The sequence below is a fragment of the Lactuca sativa genome, chromosome 6 (assembly GCF_002870075.4).
Source record: "Lactuca sativa cultivar Salinas chromosome 6, Lsat_Salinas_v11, whole genome shotgun sequence".
Classification (NCBI taxonomy): domain Eukaryota; kingdom Viridiplantae; phylum Streptophyta; class Magnoliopsida; order Asterales; family Asteraceae; genus Lactuca; species Lactuca sativa.
Window position 1 is genome coordinate 199,855,947 of NC_056628.2, and position 20,677 is coordinate 199,876,623.

Sequence of the window (20,677 nt, forward strand, 5' to 3'; positions counted from 1 at the left end):
AGTTCTTGCTTATGTCGTTTGGACTAACCAATGCTCCGGCAGCATTTATGGATTTAATGAATAGGGTTTGTAATCCGTTCCTTGATAAATCCGTGATAGTGTTCATAGACGACATTCTGATTTACTCGAAAAGCCAGGAGGAGCATGGCAGACACTTGCGAGAAGTGTTAGAAGTCTTGAAGAAGGAGAAGCTGTATGCAAAGTTCTCTAAGTGTGATTTTTGGATTCGTGAAGTCCAATTCTTGGGTCACGTGGTCAACCAAGAAGGGATAATGGTTGATCCAGCAAAGATTGAAGCTATGATGAAGTGGGAACAACCGAAAAGTCCCATGGAGGTCTGAAGCTTTTTAGGATTTGTCGGATATTACCGAAGGTTTATCCAAGGCTTTTCTTCGATTGCTACTCCATTAACAGCTTTGACCCACAAAGGAGCTACTTATGCTTCGGGTGATAAGCATAAAGAAGCATTCGAGAAGCTAAAGAAGAAGCTATGCGAGGCACCGATACTTTCTCTACCCGATGGAGTTGAAGACTTCGCTGTCTATAGCGATGCGTCTGGGGTTGGATTGGGTTGTGTTCTGACCCAAAGAGAAAAGGTGATAGCATATGCGTCTCGACAGCTGAAGGAGCATGAAAAGAATTACTCGACTCATGATTTGGAGTTGGCAGCGGTAGTTTTCGCTCTGAAAATATGGAGGTATTACCTCTATGGCACGAAGTGCAAACTTTTCACTGATCATAAGAGTCTCCAATATCTCTTTAATCAGAAAGAATTGAATATGAGGCAACGACGCTGGCTAGAGTTACTTAAAGACTATGACTGCGAGATACTTTACCACCCCGATAAAGCTAATGTTGTTGCTGATGCTCTCAGTCAGAAAGTCAATATTGAAAGGAAAAGGCCAAGAGCGTTGAGAATTGAAGTTGTCTTGACTATTTTGGAAAGTATAAAGAAAGCTCAAAGCGAAGCTTCTGAAAAGAATGACCGAAAGGAGGAACGTTTGGGCAAAACGTTGGTGTTCGGTGTAAACAGTCATGGACTGAAGGTGTTCCAAGATCGGATTTGGATACCTAAGACAGGAGGAGTCAGAGATCTTCTGATGGAAGAAGCTCACAAGACCATGTACTCGATTCATCCTGGTAGCACTAAAATGTATAGGGACCTGAAACCCTACTACTGGTGGCCGACGGTGAAGATTGATGTTGCAAAGTATGTGGCTGAGTGTGTGACTTGTGCGAGAGTCAAGACACAACATCAGAAACCGTACGGGAGTTTAGAACCATTGCCTGTGCCTATGGGTAAGTGGGAAGACATTGCTATGGATTTTGTCACTAAACTTCCCAGAACAAAGAATGGTCACGACATGATTTGGGTGGTCGTTGATCGATTCACTAAGAGTGCGCATTTCATAGCAGCCAAGGAGAAATGGTCTATGGAAAAGCTTGCGAATTCTTACGTGAAGGAAATTGTGAGGCTTCACGGTGTTCCGTTAACGATTGTATTGGATCGTGATAGCCGTTTCACCTCAAGGTTTTGGAAAAGTCTACAAAAGGAAATGGGTACCAAGTTATGTTTAAGTATAGCTTACCATCCGCAGACTGATGGTCAGAGTGAAAGAACAATACAAACACTTGAAGATATGCTGAGAGCATGTACCTTGGAATTCCTAGGTAATTGGGATGAACATTTACCATTGGTAGAATTTTCCTATAATAATAGTTTCCACTCGAGCATTAAGATGGCACCTTATCAAGCTTTGTATGGACAGAAGTGTCGTACGCCGTCTTGTTGGCTTGAGGCTGGGGAAAAGCAGTTTATGGGACCGGAGATGGTCCATCAGACTGCTGAAAAGTTGAAAATAATTAGAGAAAGAATGTTAGCAGCTCAAGATCGTCAAAAGAGCTATGCTGACAAGAAGCGAAGATCGATGACTTTTGAAATTGGAGATTCGGTTTTGCTTAAAGTCTCTCCGTGGAAGGGACTTATAAGATTTGGTAAAAGGGGAAAGTTAAGTCCAAGGTTTATTGGACCGTTTAAAGTTCTTCAGAGAATTGGGAACCAAGCTTACAAGCTCGAGCTACCAGAAGAACTGAATGGAATTCACAACACTTTTCATGTGTGTTATTTGAGGAAGTTCACGGGAGAAGTTCCCGACATAATTCCAATCTCTGAATTGAGAATTGATGAGAACAAAAGGTTGATTGAAGAACCAGAGGCAATTGTTGACCGAAAGACTAAGAAGTTGCGACGCAAAATGGTTGGGTTAGTGCTTGTCCGATGGAAACACACGAATGGGCCGAATCTCACCTGGGAGACGGAGAGTGACATGTTGAGTCGCTATCCGCATTTGTTTGTTGATGTGTGATTCCGGGGACGGAATCATTCTAAGGTGGAGAGAATTGTAACGCCTGTGTTTCCGGGCTTGCCATTTTTAGCAACGTAATAGTCTAGGTTAACCTTTGTAACCCGTTTTGAAATAATAGAAGTGTATTATTTGAGTATTATGTGTTTTGTGCTTAATTGCTTAATTATGTGGTTTGATTAATTAAGATTAAAAATAAGCATCAAAATTTAAGTGTAAAATAAACTTGATATCTTTGGTTAATGTTGTATTAGTTGAAACGAGGTTTCCGAATATATATAGAACGCCCAAATCTGACTTCGTGTGAGGAAGTTATGATTTATTGAAGTTTCGGCTTAGCGGTGTGCAGCCCGAAATACTCGATTTGAGATCGAACGGTTTTTAGCCGAAGCAATCTAAACGAGGATCGAAGGTCTCGTTGTTGGTATCGAAGCGATAAAAAGTTAGGCGAGAATGGACGTCAAACGAAGAAGTTATGAATTTATAACGAAGTTTTTCTGTCCCGGCCTACTAAAAATAAATAATAAAAATAAAGTTAAAATTAGCCGACGTTGTCTAAACGAAAGTTGTAGAGCGTAGTCTCACCTTCGCGTGGATATAAAGAACGTCGAAAACGAAGTTCGTATGAAGAAGATATGAATTTCCGAAGTTTGTTAAATAATTTGTATTTAATTTTAATTGGAAAATCCGGCATTATTCGAAGGGGAGTCAACAATCCGATCTGAAGTACGCCCCGCGTACACCGAAGATGTCGACACTCGCAGCAAGTGGCTTCGGATGACGAACGCAGTGACGAATTCGGACCAGTACGCCCCGCGTACTCCGAGGCTCCAGCCTCCTATAAATAGGATGCGAGGGCAGCCAATTCTTTTGTTCATTTTCTCTCTTCTCTCTCCCGTTTTGCATCGTTTTGCGTGCTAGAAATACCCCGAAGCCCCGGTATCATACTCGAGCCCCGAGGCAAGTCCCGAGATCCCGAAGATCCCGCGAAGTGCGGTTCCCGAGCCGAAGCTCTGCCCGCGAGAAGTTTGATTTTGTGAATATCTTCCAGATCTGCTGAGAATTACTACTTCTGCAAGTCGTAGTGCTGTCCGATCATCTTCTGATCAAGTGAGTGTATACTACCTTTCATAAACACGATAATAATACAAGTATGGTTTGAGTGTATTAAGTATATTGTTGTTTATATGTGTGAATGTGTATTCATTTTCTTCTATCTCATAGATATGATTTATTCTCTATGAAATACGTGTTATGTGTGTGTGTGCCTCATCTGTTATGTGGAATATGTATTGATTAAAGCATGCTATACAGGTTTTTAAACTATGTATAAAAATGTATATTTTATCTACTAATATGTTAGGTAGAACATGGGTAGATAGTTGGTGTGTAATAAACAGATGAGAGGCCTCGTTGTTGTTTGATTTAGTCATTTAGCGGAGTTTAGATGACGACCACGGACTTTTCTAGATAGTCTTGTGGAAACATTAGCAGGTTCGCCACCTGTAGGTGTTAATGAACTTGGGTGTTCATTCGCTGTACTCCATCCCCCTCATGGTTGCCTTATTTGACTTATATTGCTGAGGAAACCCCGAAGCATGTGTTGTCGCCCCGATGAAATATTCTTAGACTAGGTCCCTTGTGTTAGTTATTTTTAGGGACATAAAGTGAGAATAACGGGAATGGGTAATTGGGTTATTGTTGGTTGGTGGAAATTAAATATGATTATTTATTGTGGGTTGAAAACCCTATATGCTCACCAGGCTCCCAAGCCTGACCCACTCAGTTTTATTTGTATTACAGGAAGTGGCGCGAGGGCATAAGATGGATGAACCATCAAGTTGTTTTGTTTACAAGTCTGTATATGTATATATTTGTTGAATGACTTGTAATGTTATCGTTTATGCTTATTGGTCTGTATCGGAACATGACACCCTGAGTTTTGATTATATAATGAAAATACATTTCTTTTATGAAATGCTTTGGTAAACATTGTTTTATCATGTTTTGTTTTTGGGAACAAATTCCGCAACTCTTTCAAATCAAAAGGATTTACTCTGAAATTATTTAAAAGCATAAATGAAAATCGGTCTTTTCTGGCCAAGATTTTGGGGATGTCACATGCATAAACATGCATGTGAATAATCTCAAAGAAAAGTGTAGAAGAGTGAAAAAATGCTAGAAAACATGAAATTTTTGAAAGAAAAGTAAAGAAAATATAAGGAAATTACTTTTTACCTTGAATATCAACTTCAAATGATGAAGATTTTTTAGTATAATGAGGGATATTTTCTGGAAATTTCATGGGTTTTGGAGCTTATTTATAGAGGTAAAGAGTGGGGGTTTTAGAGAGAAGAAAAGAGAGAAAAGAAAGATTTTATCTATTTAGATAGCTCATCTCTCTTGTCATCTCTTTGGTTTATACTCCATCAAAATTGTCCACCAAAATATAGAGATGTTTATGAACTCATGAGTAACCGAATGCAAAACTCTTTCGTAGTTATTATGCTTTTAAGTTCGTCATTTACAGAGAAAATGAAGAGAGAGAAAAGTTGGAGGTTGAGTGAATGGGAAGTTAAAATGGTTGACTTTTGGAGGAGAAATGAGGGGAGAGAGAGGGAATCTGAATTTTGAAGAGGAGAAATGATATTTTATTTTATTTTATTCTTTTATTTTTTTTATAAATATTTCTCGATGTGGGACATCGAACTGCTAGCAAAGAGAGGTCGAATCCTTAGTGAAGTAAAAACATTAACCAAGTTTCGAACACATGGGTCATGTTCCCATGTTAAAATCTTGAGAAAATTACACGGATGGTCCCTGTGGTTAGGGGTTACTTGCACGCTTGGTCCCTAGAAATATTTTTTTTAACTCGGACCGTCCCTAAAACTTTAATTTGTTACCCGCCCGGTCCCTCTATTAACTTCTTCGTTTGTTTAGCTGTTAGCATCCCCCACATCAGGGGCATTTTTGTCCTTTCATCTTTGGATGGGCTTAAATGTAAATTTCTTTCATTTGTGCGTTTGATTGGGGACGATCAGATGAAACAGCGACAAGGGCAAAAGATGAATGAAGAAAGTAACAATCGGGAGGATCCGTTGGTGACTGATCGACGACATCGGTGAAAAAATGGAATCAGCAGGTGGCTGCTGTCGCCGACCGAGATGGCGAGGGGTGGAGACAGACTCCTCGTCGTTTCCCCCTTTTTTTCTGATCCAACAACAGGTAATGAGAAGGGAGGAAGAGTGGCAGTCGATCGCTGGCGAGCTTCTCCTGGTTCACTAGTCCTGTCGCCGACGACAACTCGAAGGACGAGAAAATAGGAGAGGGAAGTACCTTGCCTGAACGAACTGAATAAGGAAAGGGGAGGGGTCCGGTGGAGTTTAGCAGATTGCGACTTCAGGGGTGCTGCTCCGATCGGGACGAACGGATGAAACAACGACGAGGGAAGAAGATGAACGAAGAAAGTAGCAATCGGGAGGATCCGGTGGTGACTGATCGACGACACCAGTCAAAAGATGGAAGAAACAGGTGGTTGCTGTCGCCGACCGCGGTGGCGAGGGGTGGAAGCAGACTCCTCATCGTTTCCCCCTTTTTCTGATCCGACAACAGATAATGCGAAGGGAGGAAGAGTGACAGTCGATCGTCGGCGAGCTTCTCCTGGTTCACTAGTCCTATCGTCGAAAGCAACTCGAAGGAGGGGAAAATCGGAAAGGGAAGTACCTTCCTGAACGGACTGAAGAGGGAAAAGGGAGGGGTGCGGTGGAGTTTAGCAGATCGCCACTTCAGGGCTGAAGAAATTTACATTTAAGCCCATCCAAAGATGAAAGGACAAAAATACCCCTGATGTGGGGGATGCTACTAACTAAACAAACGGAGAAGTTAATAGAGGGACTAGGCGGGTAACAAATTAAAGTTTTAGGGACGGTCCGAATTAAAAAATCTTTCTAGGGACCAAGCGTGCAAGTAAACCCTAACCACAGGGACCATCCGTGTAATTTTCTCTAAAATCTTTATTAATCCAACCAAGCTAGTACTTATGGTCATGTTCCCATGTTAAAATCTTTATTAATCCAACCAAACTAGTACTTATATCATTGTCTACAAAAATTTATTTATATTATATGTAGAAAAAATATATATTTTTAAGTATTTACGAAAAATCGGTTCGGTTCTCTTTCTTTCGATTTTATAATTTTTTTAAAAATGAACCCAAACCGAATTTCAATTTTAAAAAGTCAAACCCAAAACCAACCATTGCGGTTTGGTTTTGTTTTTTTCGATTTTTCGGTTCCGGTTTTAGTTGTCCTCACCCGACCGGCAATAATAATATAGCCATAGTGGCGGCAAGCGAAAGTAGTGGAGGCAAGATATTGCCAGCTTTTTGTCCTGGGGAGGGGGGTTCTAGCGGCAACAGACTGTCGACGCTATTCCAATCTACAAATCAACTGCCAGCCATTGGATCCATCACACGGTCAACGAACAACGTTATTGCCAGAACGAAGCACAAAGATCGCGGTTTACATACTATAAAAAGCGGTGACGCAATAGCGGTGACATTAAACATGTTAATTAAATGTCGCCGCTAGAGGTGGTGTCGCCGCTAAAAGCTTCGCACATGTTGAGGAGATTTCATGTAGTGATGTAGTGATGTAGAATTTGATTAAAACAATAATGGAATTTTGTAACCAACCATTAGTCACCTAATGAACAATAAATATAGGCACCCTATTTTGAAAAACCACGACCATTGTTGGGTTTTGTACTAGCGAATCGAATCCTATTCCACCAATGTATCCATGTAGTAGTCCCATTTACACACATGGATGCCACATCGTCGAGGTAACTGGTTGTTGTGTCGATTTGCAACCAAGAAAATTAACCATATACAAAAATTAGTATCCGATTTTAGGTCTTGTTTTGTTTAAAAAGGAATTGGTTTTTTCGCAAACTAAATCAAAATACAAGGATTTTCGGACAATAACTCTTTTCGATAATGTTCTCTCCATGACATGTCAATAACTTGTAGTTGTCTTGTCGATAATGTTGTATCCAGACTAGTCAATAACTTCTAATTATATTTTTGTTTTAGTTAACAATTCAATGTTTTGGTAAAAGTATATATCAACGCTATAAATGCTAAGTGGGTGCTCTAGCTTTTTCTATTGGGATATTATATATATGAGATGTCTAAAAACTCAACTAGAGATATCTAAGAAGAAGAGAGAGAGAGAGAGGGAGCGCTCCAAGCTCATGGCAACGACGGCTCTACTTTTAATTATTCTCTTCAATCTTCTCTTCAAAGGTGATTACATGATTTCTTGCTCATCCGTCGTGTGTCGGAATTTAAGCTTTAGTGATGAACGAACTCCACACAATTTTTTTTTTTTTTTTTTTTTTTTTTTTTTTTTTTTTTTTTACATACAAACAATAACGTTGGTCTCATTAATTTTCATGTGCTTAAAGATTTTTATTATGTGTTAATTATCCGATATTTCATAATATAAATCAAGGCAATAATTGATTAAACGTCTCATAGCTAGGCAATTCCCATTTGATTTGTTTATATGTTTACACATCGATATCGATGTAACATGTCCCTAGCTAACCACTTGCCTTTTAGGTTTCTGTCAATGTGAATTGAAAGATATAACAGTGGGGACAGAAAGAACTTCTGCACTGATAGAAGGTAAACAAGAATGGAAAGTCAGTTTTATAAACACATGCAAATGCCCACAGCAAGCCCTTACAGTCTCTTGTGATGGTTTCAAGACGGTCGAGAAAGTTGATCCGGATGTGTTTGCGCCGGTCGGGAATAATTGCACTGTCAACGGAGGCCGCCCAATCGCTCCTTTTGCGACTGTCCAGTTTCTTTATGCTTGGGACCCTCCTTTCATTTTCGTGCCAGTTTCCTCTCAAGTTAACTGTGAAGGGGCGTTTAAGTAATTTGCCACTCTATTTGATCGATCGTTCGTAATCAAAGAAGTAGTTTCTGGTTGTATTTATCTTTTTGTTTATTGTTTTTTTTGTAGAACTAAAAAGACGTGTACATCTTTTTTGTCATGTAAAGTAATGCTTTCTGTTAATAGAATGTGACATACATTTGTTTTTGTTTGTCTTATAATATTAGGTGATATTGATTTTGATAGCTACCCTTTTAAAAAAGAAAAAAATCTATTGGCATGATTGTGGATATATTATTTGGAAGTCAAAAACTAACGTTAGATTATCTGTTAAATTAAAACAGTATTTGGAAACACATGATGTATTCTATATGTTCTAATTACACAAATGATCTTAAAACTTTAATACAAAAGAGTGACTATTTATAAATACCGCTTAATCACTAATTAATTAAATTTAATCTCCCATTCATAGAACCTCTAATTTTATATATAATCTTTTCTAAATAAAGTTTGACATGATTTTGCGGTAATGTGAAAGCTTTAGTTTTTATAAGTCATGACAAACTATGTTATTTGTAAAGTGTGACTTAAGGTGTTAGTATATATATATATATATATATATATATATATATATATATATATATATATATATATATATATATATATATATATATATATATATATATATATATATATATATATATATATATATATATATATATATATATATAGGGAAAAGTGAATATACCTTTAAGGGTATATAAGCTTAGGTACCCAAACTCACCATATTACATTGTTTTGTATTATATATATACATTATAATTGTCTAATGTTCTTTTAATTCAACATTTAACTTGATTCATTCCAAAAATTTTATATTTATCTTCCTTTTACATAATTTTTATTTTTAACTATAATATATATAGCCTAGTAGATGTTCGACATAAAAAAACGATGTAAGAGGAAGATAATAGTGAAATTTCGAAAATCTTGAAAGTAAATCAAGTTAGGGATTAAAGTTTAAGAACATTATAATGATTATATCAAACAAAATGACGTATTATAGTGAGTTTGGGTACCTAAGCTTATATACCCTTAAGGGTATATTCACTTTTCCCATATATATATATATATATATATATATATATATATATATATATATATATATATATATATATATATATATATATATATATATATATATATATATATATATATATATATATATATGAAGGAGGAACATAAAGATATAGCAAAAATCACATAGTTTAAATTGAAACACGTGAAGCTTAAGACAAATATATATATATATATATATATATATATATATATATATATATATATATATATATATATATATATATATATATATATATATATATATATATAAGGTTAGGTTCATGTGAGACGGTCTAATTTTGTGAGACCGTGAGACGCAATTTTTTATTTTATTTTTATTTATTTTTAGTTAATTCAAGTTCCGAAAATAATATTTAAAAAAAGAATTTTTGGATTTTTCCATTTATTTTGCATTTCAAAATTATTTTTTAAAATATGTACAGTGTAATATTCTATTAGAATATTTCACGTTTTTTTCAAAAAAAATGGATTTTTTTAAATTTTTTTTAGTTAATTCAAGTTCCGAAAATAATATTTAAAAAAAAGAACTTTTAGATTTTTACATTTATTTTGCATTTTAAAATTATTTTTTAAAATATATCAGTGTAATATATATATATATATATATATATATATATATATATATATATATATATATATATATATATATATATATATATATATATATATATATATATATATATATATATATATATATATATATATATATATGAAGGAGGAACATAAAGATATAGCAAAAATCACATATAGTTTAAATTGAAACACGTGAAGCTTAAGATATATATATATATATATATATATATATATATATATATATATATATATATATATATATATATATATATATATATATATATATATATATATATATATATATATATATATATATATATATATATATATATATATATAGGGTTAGGTTCATGTGAGACGGTCTAATTTTGTGAGACCGTGAGACGCAATTTTTTATTTTATTTTTATTTATTTTTAGTTAATTCAAGTTCCGAAAATAATATTTAAAAAAAGAATTTTTGGATTTTTCCATTTATTTTGCATTTTAAAATTATTTTTTAGAATATGTACAATGTAATATTCTATTAGAATATTTCACGTTTTTTTAAAAAAAAATGAATTTTTTAAAATTTTTTTTAGTTAATTCAAGTTCCGAAAATAATATTTAAAAAAAAGAACTTTTAGATTTTTACATTTATTTTGCATTTTAAAATTATTTTTTAGAATATGTCAGTGTAATATTCTATTAGAATATTTCATGTATTTTTAAAAAAAAAACGGGATTTTTTTATTTTATTTTTATTTTTTTAGTTAATTCAAGTTCCGAAAATAATATTTAAAAAAAGAATTTTTGGATTTTTCCATTTATTTTAAATTTTAAAATTATTTTTAGATTTGGTCTCACGGTCTCACAAAATTAGAATGGTCTCAAATGAACCTGAACACACACACACACACACATATATATATATATATATATATATATATATATATATATATATATATATATATATATATATATATATATATATATATATATATATATATATATATATATATATATATATATACACACACACACGAAGGAGGAACATAAAGATATAGCAAAAATCACATAGTTTAAATTGAAACACGTGAAGCTTAAGACAACAAAATTGAGTTGTGCATTATAGATTAAGATTAAAAATATTTTAAACTTTTTTATATTTTTAAAACTTTAGCTCTTTAAGAGTTCGAAAAAATTAAAACTCTTTTTCATAAAAAGTTATTTTTTTACATCTTATGTTGGAAAATTTTATATAAAATTTTAAACCTTAAGTTTGATGTTATTTTTGTGAAAATGTTTTTAGCATGGAAAACACATTTACATACATACAATATTTTATAACAACAAAAAATAAACATAATAAGCATGCATTTTAATGTATATAAACAAAACCATTTTTCTAGTAATATTTACTGTGAGCCATCACGACAAATATTAAGTCATTTTCTAAAGGACTTAATAGGACACTTCAAAGTATTCAAAAGTCTTCATGTCTTCAATTCTTCATAAGATCTTCATGCTCCATCTTGTTACATTTTTATCAATTAAAATACAAATAGTCAAAAAGCTAATTTATTGCATATAAAAATAAACAAATGAAATAATACCTATTTATCTATTATATCATCATATGAATAAATTAATAACAACAACAAATGTCCTAATAGATTGATTATACACAACAAACATATCAAACATATCAAAAAACAACTCTTTCTAAGGAAACTTTTATATAACCATAATGCTTGGAAAAATAGTTATATAAAAAATAAACACTTTTAAGAAAAAGTTGCCAAAGAAAACAAATATGGACATTTCTTTAGCCAAAAAGAAATTCATGCTTGTTTTCCAAAAACCAAAGATTATCATAACATGAAAAATCATTCTAACATTTAAAAAATAGATCTGATGCAACTGATGGGTGTTGATACACAAAATGGAGAGTTTTTCATAAAAATCGGTAACGAAAGCTTTAAAAATTTATAGTATATCAAGCATATAACAAAATCAAAACCATTAATGATCCTTTTAAAGATGTTATAATGATATAAAACAACCACAGAGTGTTTTCGAAAAACAACCTTTGAAGCCTTTGTACCCTCTTGGATTTGGGGTGTTGAAGTAGATGACAATAACAAGAAGCTTGATCTTCTCTACAAGTAATCCACCAACAGGAATAAGGTACAAAAAATGCTAGTTTTCTTCTTGTATCACTTTGTTCTTTACGCCTTTAAGTTCTTAACAAATAAGCACTAAAGGAAGACACAAATGAAACACCAAAAGCCAAGTAACAACTTCAAAAGCGGAGAGAGCGTCTAGCCATTGATGCTCACGGCTTTTTCAGAGAAAGAGAAGGAATCTAAGACCAAAAAAACTAGCTACTTTTTCATGAAAGACTCTATATTTAAATCCCATGTAAGGTATAGCCTTTTAAATATAATACTCTAAAGTATTATAATGCAAAAAGGCAAAGGAGACAAGACATGAATTTAATACATGGGGAAGATACACAAGTAACCTCCCATTTCTTAACCATTTCGGCCATGGAGAGGAAAGATGACAAAAGTTCTCTTCTAGCCATTTTAGCCATAGTAGACTAAGTCTTTAACTTAATCATGGTTAACCAAAACCTGACTTATTATATGATACCATATCACATGATAACTAGTTTGTTGTTTCTTTTATTATTATTTTCATAAAACAATAATTATTCTCTAATTAAATACAAGAGTTGGAATTATTTAATAATATCAAATATTTAGGTCCCATTTGATAGTTTCTGTCTGGTAAAGTGTTGTCTGGGAAAGTTTTCTCACTGGGAAAGAAACCATGCTGTTTGATTGTACATCTGATTGACTGTGTTGAATGATGAAAAAAAAGTATAATTCAATAAAAAATAAATTAAAAAAAATTAATAATCCAATAAAGAAAGAAAGAGGCAGGATTTGGTGTATAATTGTCTTTCCAGCCCATTCAGTCAGAAATATATGATTTTGGGGCTTTCTGGGAAAGACATATCTTACCGGGAAAGACCCCTTCTTTTGTGCAAATCAAACAGTATTTCCGGTTCATTCAGCCAGAAAGATCTGTTTGGACCTGGAAAGATACGTATCAAATGGGGCCTTAATAAATATTCAATACATACGAATGTGATTAAGGTGTAACCCTATAAGATCATATGTCATTAGCAATATCACTCATAAATGATTCTTGGACATATAGATCCAACATGATAAAGGGGCCTTACATTTTGGGAAAGCACGAGACAATTTTTTGTGTAACAGTGTCTTATGAAATGCGTAATGAGGCGGTTTGGAAAATGTATAAATAAAGGCATTCCTTCGACTTTTGGAGTATGTAACAAGCAACATCCATAATTGAGAAAATAGAAACAGTTCTGGAGTGAATCTGGAGATCAACACTAGAGCAAGATTTTAAAGAATCAAGGGTTTCTTCAAGTGGAAATCATTAGGTTTGCTTTTATTTATCATGTCTAACAACTTTATTATGACTTCTTACTATTTCCTATATAGGATTATAGGCTAATCTCCTTAGCTTTCACTTAGAGTTGATGTGTAACATCCTGAAATTCAAGTATATCTTTTTAATCCTTCTTCTTTTCCAAGTTGTCAAAATTAGCCCAAAATAGAAAATGGTGACGAGTGGGTACGCTGCGCGTACCCATGGGCGTGCCTTTGACGCGGACTCTACCCAGGCACGCTGGGCATACCATAATTACGCTGGACGTAATGGGCCCAGACTCAAAACCCTAAATGAGACATGATGTCACAACTAGCAAATTAGGGTTAAGATTTCTATTCTTGTATAAGATAACCTCCTTGTGTAAGCCCACAACCTAACCCAAAAAGCTAAGACCACTCAACTTTGGGCGTTAACCCAAGCATTCTCGGTGCAAAACTCCTTAATGGACCAAGACCTTTCTTTGGGCCCTAATGGGCCGAAAACTTTTATTATACAATATTTCGAGCTGAAAACTTTTATTATACAATATTTCGAGCCGAAAACTTTTATTATACAATATTTCGAGCCGAAAATCTTTACATGGGCGTTAGTTGGGCCGAGGCCTCCTATTTTAAGTTTAATTGGGCCGAAAACCCCTAGTAAACATTAATGGGCCAAAATCTTCTTTGGGCCAAGCCAAATCAAGCCCACAAATATTTTTGGGTCGAACATTGGGACGAGACCCTCTTGGGTCGGTTATGGCCTTGATATATATATATATATATATATATATATATATATATATATATATATATATATATATATATACACACACAAATATAAGAAATGGGATTTTTCTAATACTTGACATCTCATTAATATATGTTGTATATCCATGCAAAAGTCCCCCATATATCTAGGTTCAAGATGTTAAACATTCATGTAATAACCATTTAACCAATCCTTCCTAATCCCCCACCTTAAACTCTCGGCCACAACACATCACACATACTCACAAAAATCAATTTCCAATTTACTCTCCAAACACTCTCAAATCCTCCCATTCTCCCTCAAAATATTCAAGATCATCTTCAAGGAAGGAGCCATCCTCAAGAATCCTTCTTCAAAACTCACAAAATTGAACTCCATCAAATTTCAAGTGATCTTCAAAAACTATACCAAGCTAGGTCCAACAACTCCTTCTTCTCATTCTACCACTTGGAATCTTCAAGGTGAGTTCATACCCCCTTGTTTTTGGTTTTTAATTGTTTTTGGGGGAGAATACAAGTTGATTTGTGTAGATCTATGTGTATATGCATGACTATGTGTGTTTTCCATGAATTATTTGATGATTATGTGTTGATTACTTCATTAATCTAAAAAGATGTTAAGAACTTGAAGTTTATCACTTGGATCTTCATAAGAACCTTGAGAAAAGTATGTTTTATCACATATATTACATATAAACTTGTAGATCTGAGAATTATACACTTAAAATAGCAAAAATGAGTGTTGTGCTCAAAGATCTATAACTTATACTCAAAAATCAGCTTTTGACAGGAAAGTTTTAGCCCAATCTCGAACTGTTTTGCCCTTATTAATGGAAATATTTTTCAAAACTGTTTTACATGGATAAAGTTTAGATTTATACCTTTAAAATGACTAGTCTCACGTTTTCATACGATTTTTCTACAATTTTTTGCAAATTTTACAAAACTGCCTATCATATTTGAAATAATTTCGGACCAGCTTGTGAAGGTGAGCAATTTCACACTTGATAGAAGCCATCAAAAATTATGAGAACAATTGTGGACAAATTAGACAAAATTTCCAAACTTCCAGAATTTACGGATCCAAATTTTGACTTACGATGATTTTTCAACGAATTTTCCAACAACTAGGTCAGAAAAGCCCAAACCCAGAAAAATGTGTGTTTTCACAAAAATCAAGCCAAAAATGATATTTTTGACAAAAATGGGTTTAAAATGTTATTTCTACCACAAACTAGTCATCAACACAAGTTTTTAACAAAATGGAGACTAAAGTGTTATTCTTACAAAAATTGGGCCTTAATTGCAAACTTTTGGCTTATTAGGCCAAGAACGTCATTTTTACAAAAAGTGGGCTTTTATGCGATTTTAGTGAATACTTGAACCAAAACCAATGATAAACTAAAAAATGAATTCATTTGATCATTTTCTAAGTTATTAGGCCTTAGTGACCCATTTTTATGTGTAATAGGTCATGTATACTATTTATATGTTTATTGGGCCTCATTGACCCATTAACATGTGCGACGGACCTTGGATACTATTTGTGTGCTATTTGGGCCTGTAAATACCTTACATGTGAAATGGGACTTAGTTGTCCTTTCATATATATATTTCGGGCCCATGTTATATAATTTCATTCCAATTTGGGCCTTTAAATGATTTACATGTTTAGCGACGCCTTAATGGTTCACTTATATGGTTCATTGGGTCTGGAATGAGATTATACCTTTCTTTGTGTAAATTCGATTAAGGATCTAGTGAGTTTTGTCTGTTGGCACCTATTAAGTGTACGATCGTAGCCTGTAGTTATAACCAGAGTCTCTTGGAGGGAAAGTGGAGATTTGTGTATAGATCTATACGGGGATGACACCCCACACCTGAGATGTTCGCTACAGTTAGACTAACTCAGTCTAGGGTGAGGAAAAGCTTATAATCAAAAATCAAAACCGGCGTCCAACAACGCTAAGACAGGAAAAATTGTCATTATTTAGTATGGTTATGACGACTCACTTAGAGGAATTAACGTTATGAAGTTTACGAACGACCATTCTCTTTTCTCTTGGATTACTCGGAAACGTTCTCGTACTGGTACTCAACCTCGGGGGTTGGTATGGCAGCTTTCTCTTTTACAGGCAACATCGGGTTGTCTGGGAACATTCTCTTTACATGCTCATTACATTCCCTATACATTCTCTTTACCCCTTTTAGTCAAATAAACAAAAACATACATGCATTAATACAAGATCTGACACAAACATACTAAACAGTTTGTAGAAAATATCGGATTTTCTGGTGGTTTCAAAGTTATACAAATCATTTTCACAAACATGCTTATGAACTCACCAACATTATATATGTTGACGTTTTCAAAATAACTTGTATTCTCAGGAAACCGTTGAAGCAGGATAAACAAAACAAACTAATGGATATTGTGTTATATTTTGTTTCATCATAGTCTTACTATTTTGGCATGTAGTATTAAAATACAATACTCGATGTAAACAATGAATGTTGTTATATTACATGTGTGATGATGATGATGTTACGTTTCAATTATATTCACTGTAATGATATTTCAAGATGAAGTCACGCACAAGCCCCCAGACGTTTCCGCCGTCTAGTTCGGGGGTGTGACACATGAGCACTATAAAAGGAATGTTATGGCCTCCATCCCAGCCACCATTTCCAGAGAGTGAAACCCTAAAAGAGCTAAACCTTCGTTCTAAAATTGTGTGTGTATTTGAGCTTGAAAGTGTCATTGTGTGCTTGTGAAGAAGAAGAGAAGACCTTGAAGAGGAAAGATTAGAGTCCAAGCTACTAGATCTGAGATAAACTGAGTGGGGAGCTTCTCACAAAGGTAAAAAGCTTCAAACTTTACCATTCTTTTATTATGAACCTCTTATAGGAACATTTTTAGGGTTTAAGTCCCAAAGGTGGAGACTTTTTTGTGCAAAGGAACTCCATGGACCTTGATCTACCCCATTTCAGTGTATTTTGTGTTGTAGATCCATAAAAATCCAATCTTGGACGTTAAGATTAAGTCATGCATGAGATTAGGGCTTATTGGGGAAAGAGGATATGTGTGTGAAGTGATTGTTGACCTTTACAGCCATGCCAAGGCTTAAAGGTTTCGACTTTATGGCTTAAGAGACAGTAGAGTGCCTGGATCTGAGATATGAGCTTATGTCTTAATCTATTCAGACCAAAAATCATGAAAGTATGAAAGTGGGACTTACGTTGGGCGTAATCCCAGTACGCGCCGCATAGGGGGTCGAGTTCCCCGATTCTGGATGACTACGGAGTACGCCCCGCGTACAGAGCTGGTACGCGCAGCGTACCTCCCTTCAGTTGACTTTCATTGACTTTTGAGGTTTGGTCAACACGTAGACTTTTGGACCATTAGAGGGGTAAAATGGTCTTTTAGCCTTTTGAGAGAACATAGGAAGGGATTAGTCTAGCCTTGAGAGCCGTTATTGATTTGAGATAATTACTTTATGTGATTAGGCAGGGGCTAGGCCATTGTTTCAAGTTCGGGGATATCGAGCACGTGAGTTAATAGACATCATACGAGGTGAGTCTTCTCACTATACGTTACCTAGAGTGGTATTTATGTGTGACCAGGAGGTCTTATGTGCTTACTTGAGTTATGCATCTTGTCTATGTGATATTATGCTATGTGTTATTGTAGACCGGATCGGAAGGTCCAACGATTTATGAGGCTGGAAGGCTCAACCAGACCAGACCAGAGGGTCCAACGAGCTAGACCGGACCAGAGGGTCCAACGAGCTAGACCGGACCAGAGGGTCAAACGAACTACGGGACTGGAGGGTCCTGCTGAGACACATGGGCCGGAGGGTCCTACAGAGTATAGCCTCGAGTGGCGAATTTGTTGTATATGGTAGTTTGGGGAACTCACTAAGCATTTATGCTTACCGTGTTATGTGATATGTGTTTCAAGTACTAGCGAGGATCGCGGGAAGGCGCCGACTTGATTTGTACACACTGACAGAGGACTTTGTATTTGAAATTTTGGGATATGTTTTACCATGATAACATTTGATACACCTGAGTTTTGAGATGATTATATGAGATATGTTATGTTTGAAAAATGAAAAATTGTTTTAAATTTTCACGTCCTTACAAGTTGGTATCAGAGCCTTTGTTTGAAGTATTCGGATACACCTTCAGGCATATCTAGACTCAAACTGAGGATTTGAGAAAAGTTTTCAAAAGAAACGATTTTTCCAAAACGAGTAAAAGATTTCAAGAGAAAGCGGAAAGGAGCAGTGTGTACAATCAGCCAGCGCCCGAACGGCGATTTCCAAAAATACCCTTACGTTATGTGTTATGAGATATTATGAGATATTATGCATGCTTGAGTAGGCTAGGTATTCATATTTAGGACTAGAATGGCCTGATTTGTGATGCCTTAGCCTAGGAGTTGCTGCTATCTTTGATGCGCTTTCGAGTATGTGTTGAGTGAGAGTATCCAACAAGAATCCTTTAAAGAGGGATATGAGTAGAGGAGTAATCTAGGAGAGATACCTAGATGAGCATTTGTGGAGCCTATCGAGAGAGTAGTTAGATACCCGCGAGGGGTAGAGTTGCAGAGTTCGGTGATATCTTTTGAGTATGAGTAGAGCAAGTGGAGTTATCACCTAGGGTGGGTTTTACGTGTTTATTCGTTGCCCGAATGCTGCTTGCTTCGTGCTTTGTGGAATTTCCGATGATGGGAGTCAGCTACCAAGTGAATGTGACGATATTCGGGAGGTAGATGACTGGCATCATAAGGAGTTTCTTAGCGGCTGATGGCGGAGAAGTGTGAGAACCTAGGAAGAGCCTAGGAAGCGACCTTAGTCAGATGAGTACGCTGTCAGAGTGGAGCATTTCACTGGGGAGCGAGGTCGCGTGTTAGGATTGGTGATTTAGGAGGTTGAGCAGCTACTTAGGGAATCTGGGATGGTCCGTGTAGAGAGTATGGGTAGATGTGGCAAGTAATATGGGCCCGTACTACTGAAAGCAGAGGACCCATACTCGATGCAGGGAGTATTTCGGAGGATCTAAGTAGCAGATTGAGAGTTGATGTCATGGTTCGAGTACCATGATAAGTAGCAGGTCGAGAGGTGACGTCATGGTTTGAGTACCATAATTTGTAGCAGATCGAGAGGTGATGTCATGGTTTGAGTAGCATGACATATGGCGGTTGGTGCTTCTGGTTTCACCGGTTATTCCGTGGTGATTGTCTAGATTAAGAACATATATGAAAGAGTATGGGGCCAGAGGGCCACGATGAGCGAGTTTTAGTGGAGTAGCCCTTGAGAGGGAAACCGAGTTAGCTTCAAGGGATTGTTGATGAGATACCAGTTGGAGTCGCAAGACTCAGGGATGGTGCATTATGGAAGAATACGGTCTGGGTTAGGCGACCGGCCGATAGTGGAGATGTCACTTTCTGTGACTAGAGTGGTGCTAATTTTGTTTCCTGTGGGAGACGTAAGAGGTGTTGAGATTTCGGTTTCTGAGTTTGGGAGTGAGCCCTGTGGGATTGCACTAATGGTGATCTTCAATCAGAGTATATGGCAGTAGGTCTTTCACGAGGTAAAGATATAGTTGGAACAGGTCGTCAGTGGGGACTGAGATGGTCAAGGACCAGGATACACCCTATTTGAGTATAGTAGGGCATGTGTTAGCTGCAGCATCGGACGATCAAAAGGAGTATATCAGGGCGGTGGCTCTTATTGTCCTTGTTGGGTAATGAGAGCAGTAATGTGGGTTCTGCTCTTATCATAAGTGACATGATGGAGCGTTGGTTGAGGAGTCAAGGATGAGGAAAATGATAGTTCATTATTTCCCGACTAAGAGTCAGGGTTGATACTGGACAGTTGGGAGGTCCGGTGATGGAATGGTGTGAGATTTTGAATGACTAAAGGCAGTCATGATGGGAAGTTCTAAGGATTTCATCTGAGATTCGAGGTATTGGGAGTTGCTTGATCTCTGTCGGGGAGGTCATCGAGCATTGCGTAGCACCTTCCAAGAGTAGGTGCGATGTTACTAGTGCAAATAGTCTATGGGATAGATTGTTGGTGCGCCAATTGGTAACAGTTCGAACCCTAAGTGGGGGAGAACCGGGTATTTTATTGAGGGGATCAGAGATTTGTTCAAGAACGGTTAAAGATCTGGATATAGAGACCTGCAGTACGGATTCATGAGTCCAGGGTTATTGGTGCTCGAGGCTAGGTGCAGAGCGAGATAATGCATGTGGTATGTGTTTGAGAAAGGATGAGCGAATTGGAAGATTCTCTGTGGCTTGTGCTTTTCGGGGTTAGCATATGTCGAGTTCGAGTGCGATTGGGTCGCTGTATTGCAGATGTAATAGCTGAGATTTTGCAAGTGAAGGTATATATTGTAATCTATACCCCGGAAGGGCAGCCGTTGATTCGTCAACCAATTTCAGAGTCGATATGAGTAGTTCCGTGT

The 20,677-nt window shown here is 35.8% G+C and overlaps 1 protein-coding gene across 1 annotated transcript; it reads left to right on the forward strand.

Moving 5' to 3' along the window:
- The first annotated feature begins 7,511 nt into the window (after nucleotides 1-7,511).
- LOC111914114 (uncharacterized protein At1g05835) lies at nucleotides 7,512-8,473 on the forward strand. The gene is made up of 2 exons (XM_023909855.3): nucleotides 7,512-7,668; nucleotides 7,987-8,473. Exons 1-2 carry the CDS (start codon nucleotides 7,545-7,547, stop codon nucleotides 8,307-8,309), a joined length of 447 nt encoding a protein of 148 aa, XP_023765623.1. The 5' UTR covers nucleotides 7,512-7,544; the 3' UTR covers nucleotides 8,310-8,473.
- The last annotated feature ends 12,204 nt before the right edge of the window (nucleotides 8,474-20,677 follow it).

Bases quoted from the DNA above. Each gene is read 5' to 3' on its own strand.
- LOC111914114 (XM_023909855.3), top strand. From the start codon at position 7,545: ATGAGATGTCTAAAAACTCAACTAGAGATATCTAAGAAGAAGAGAGAG. The intron at 7,669-7,986 runs GTGATTACATGA...CTTGCCTTTTAG, and splicing joins CTTCAATCTTCTCTTCAAAG to GTTTCTGTCAATGTGAATTG.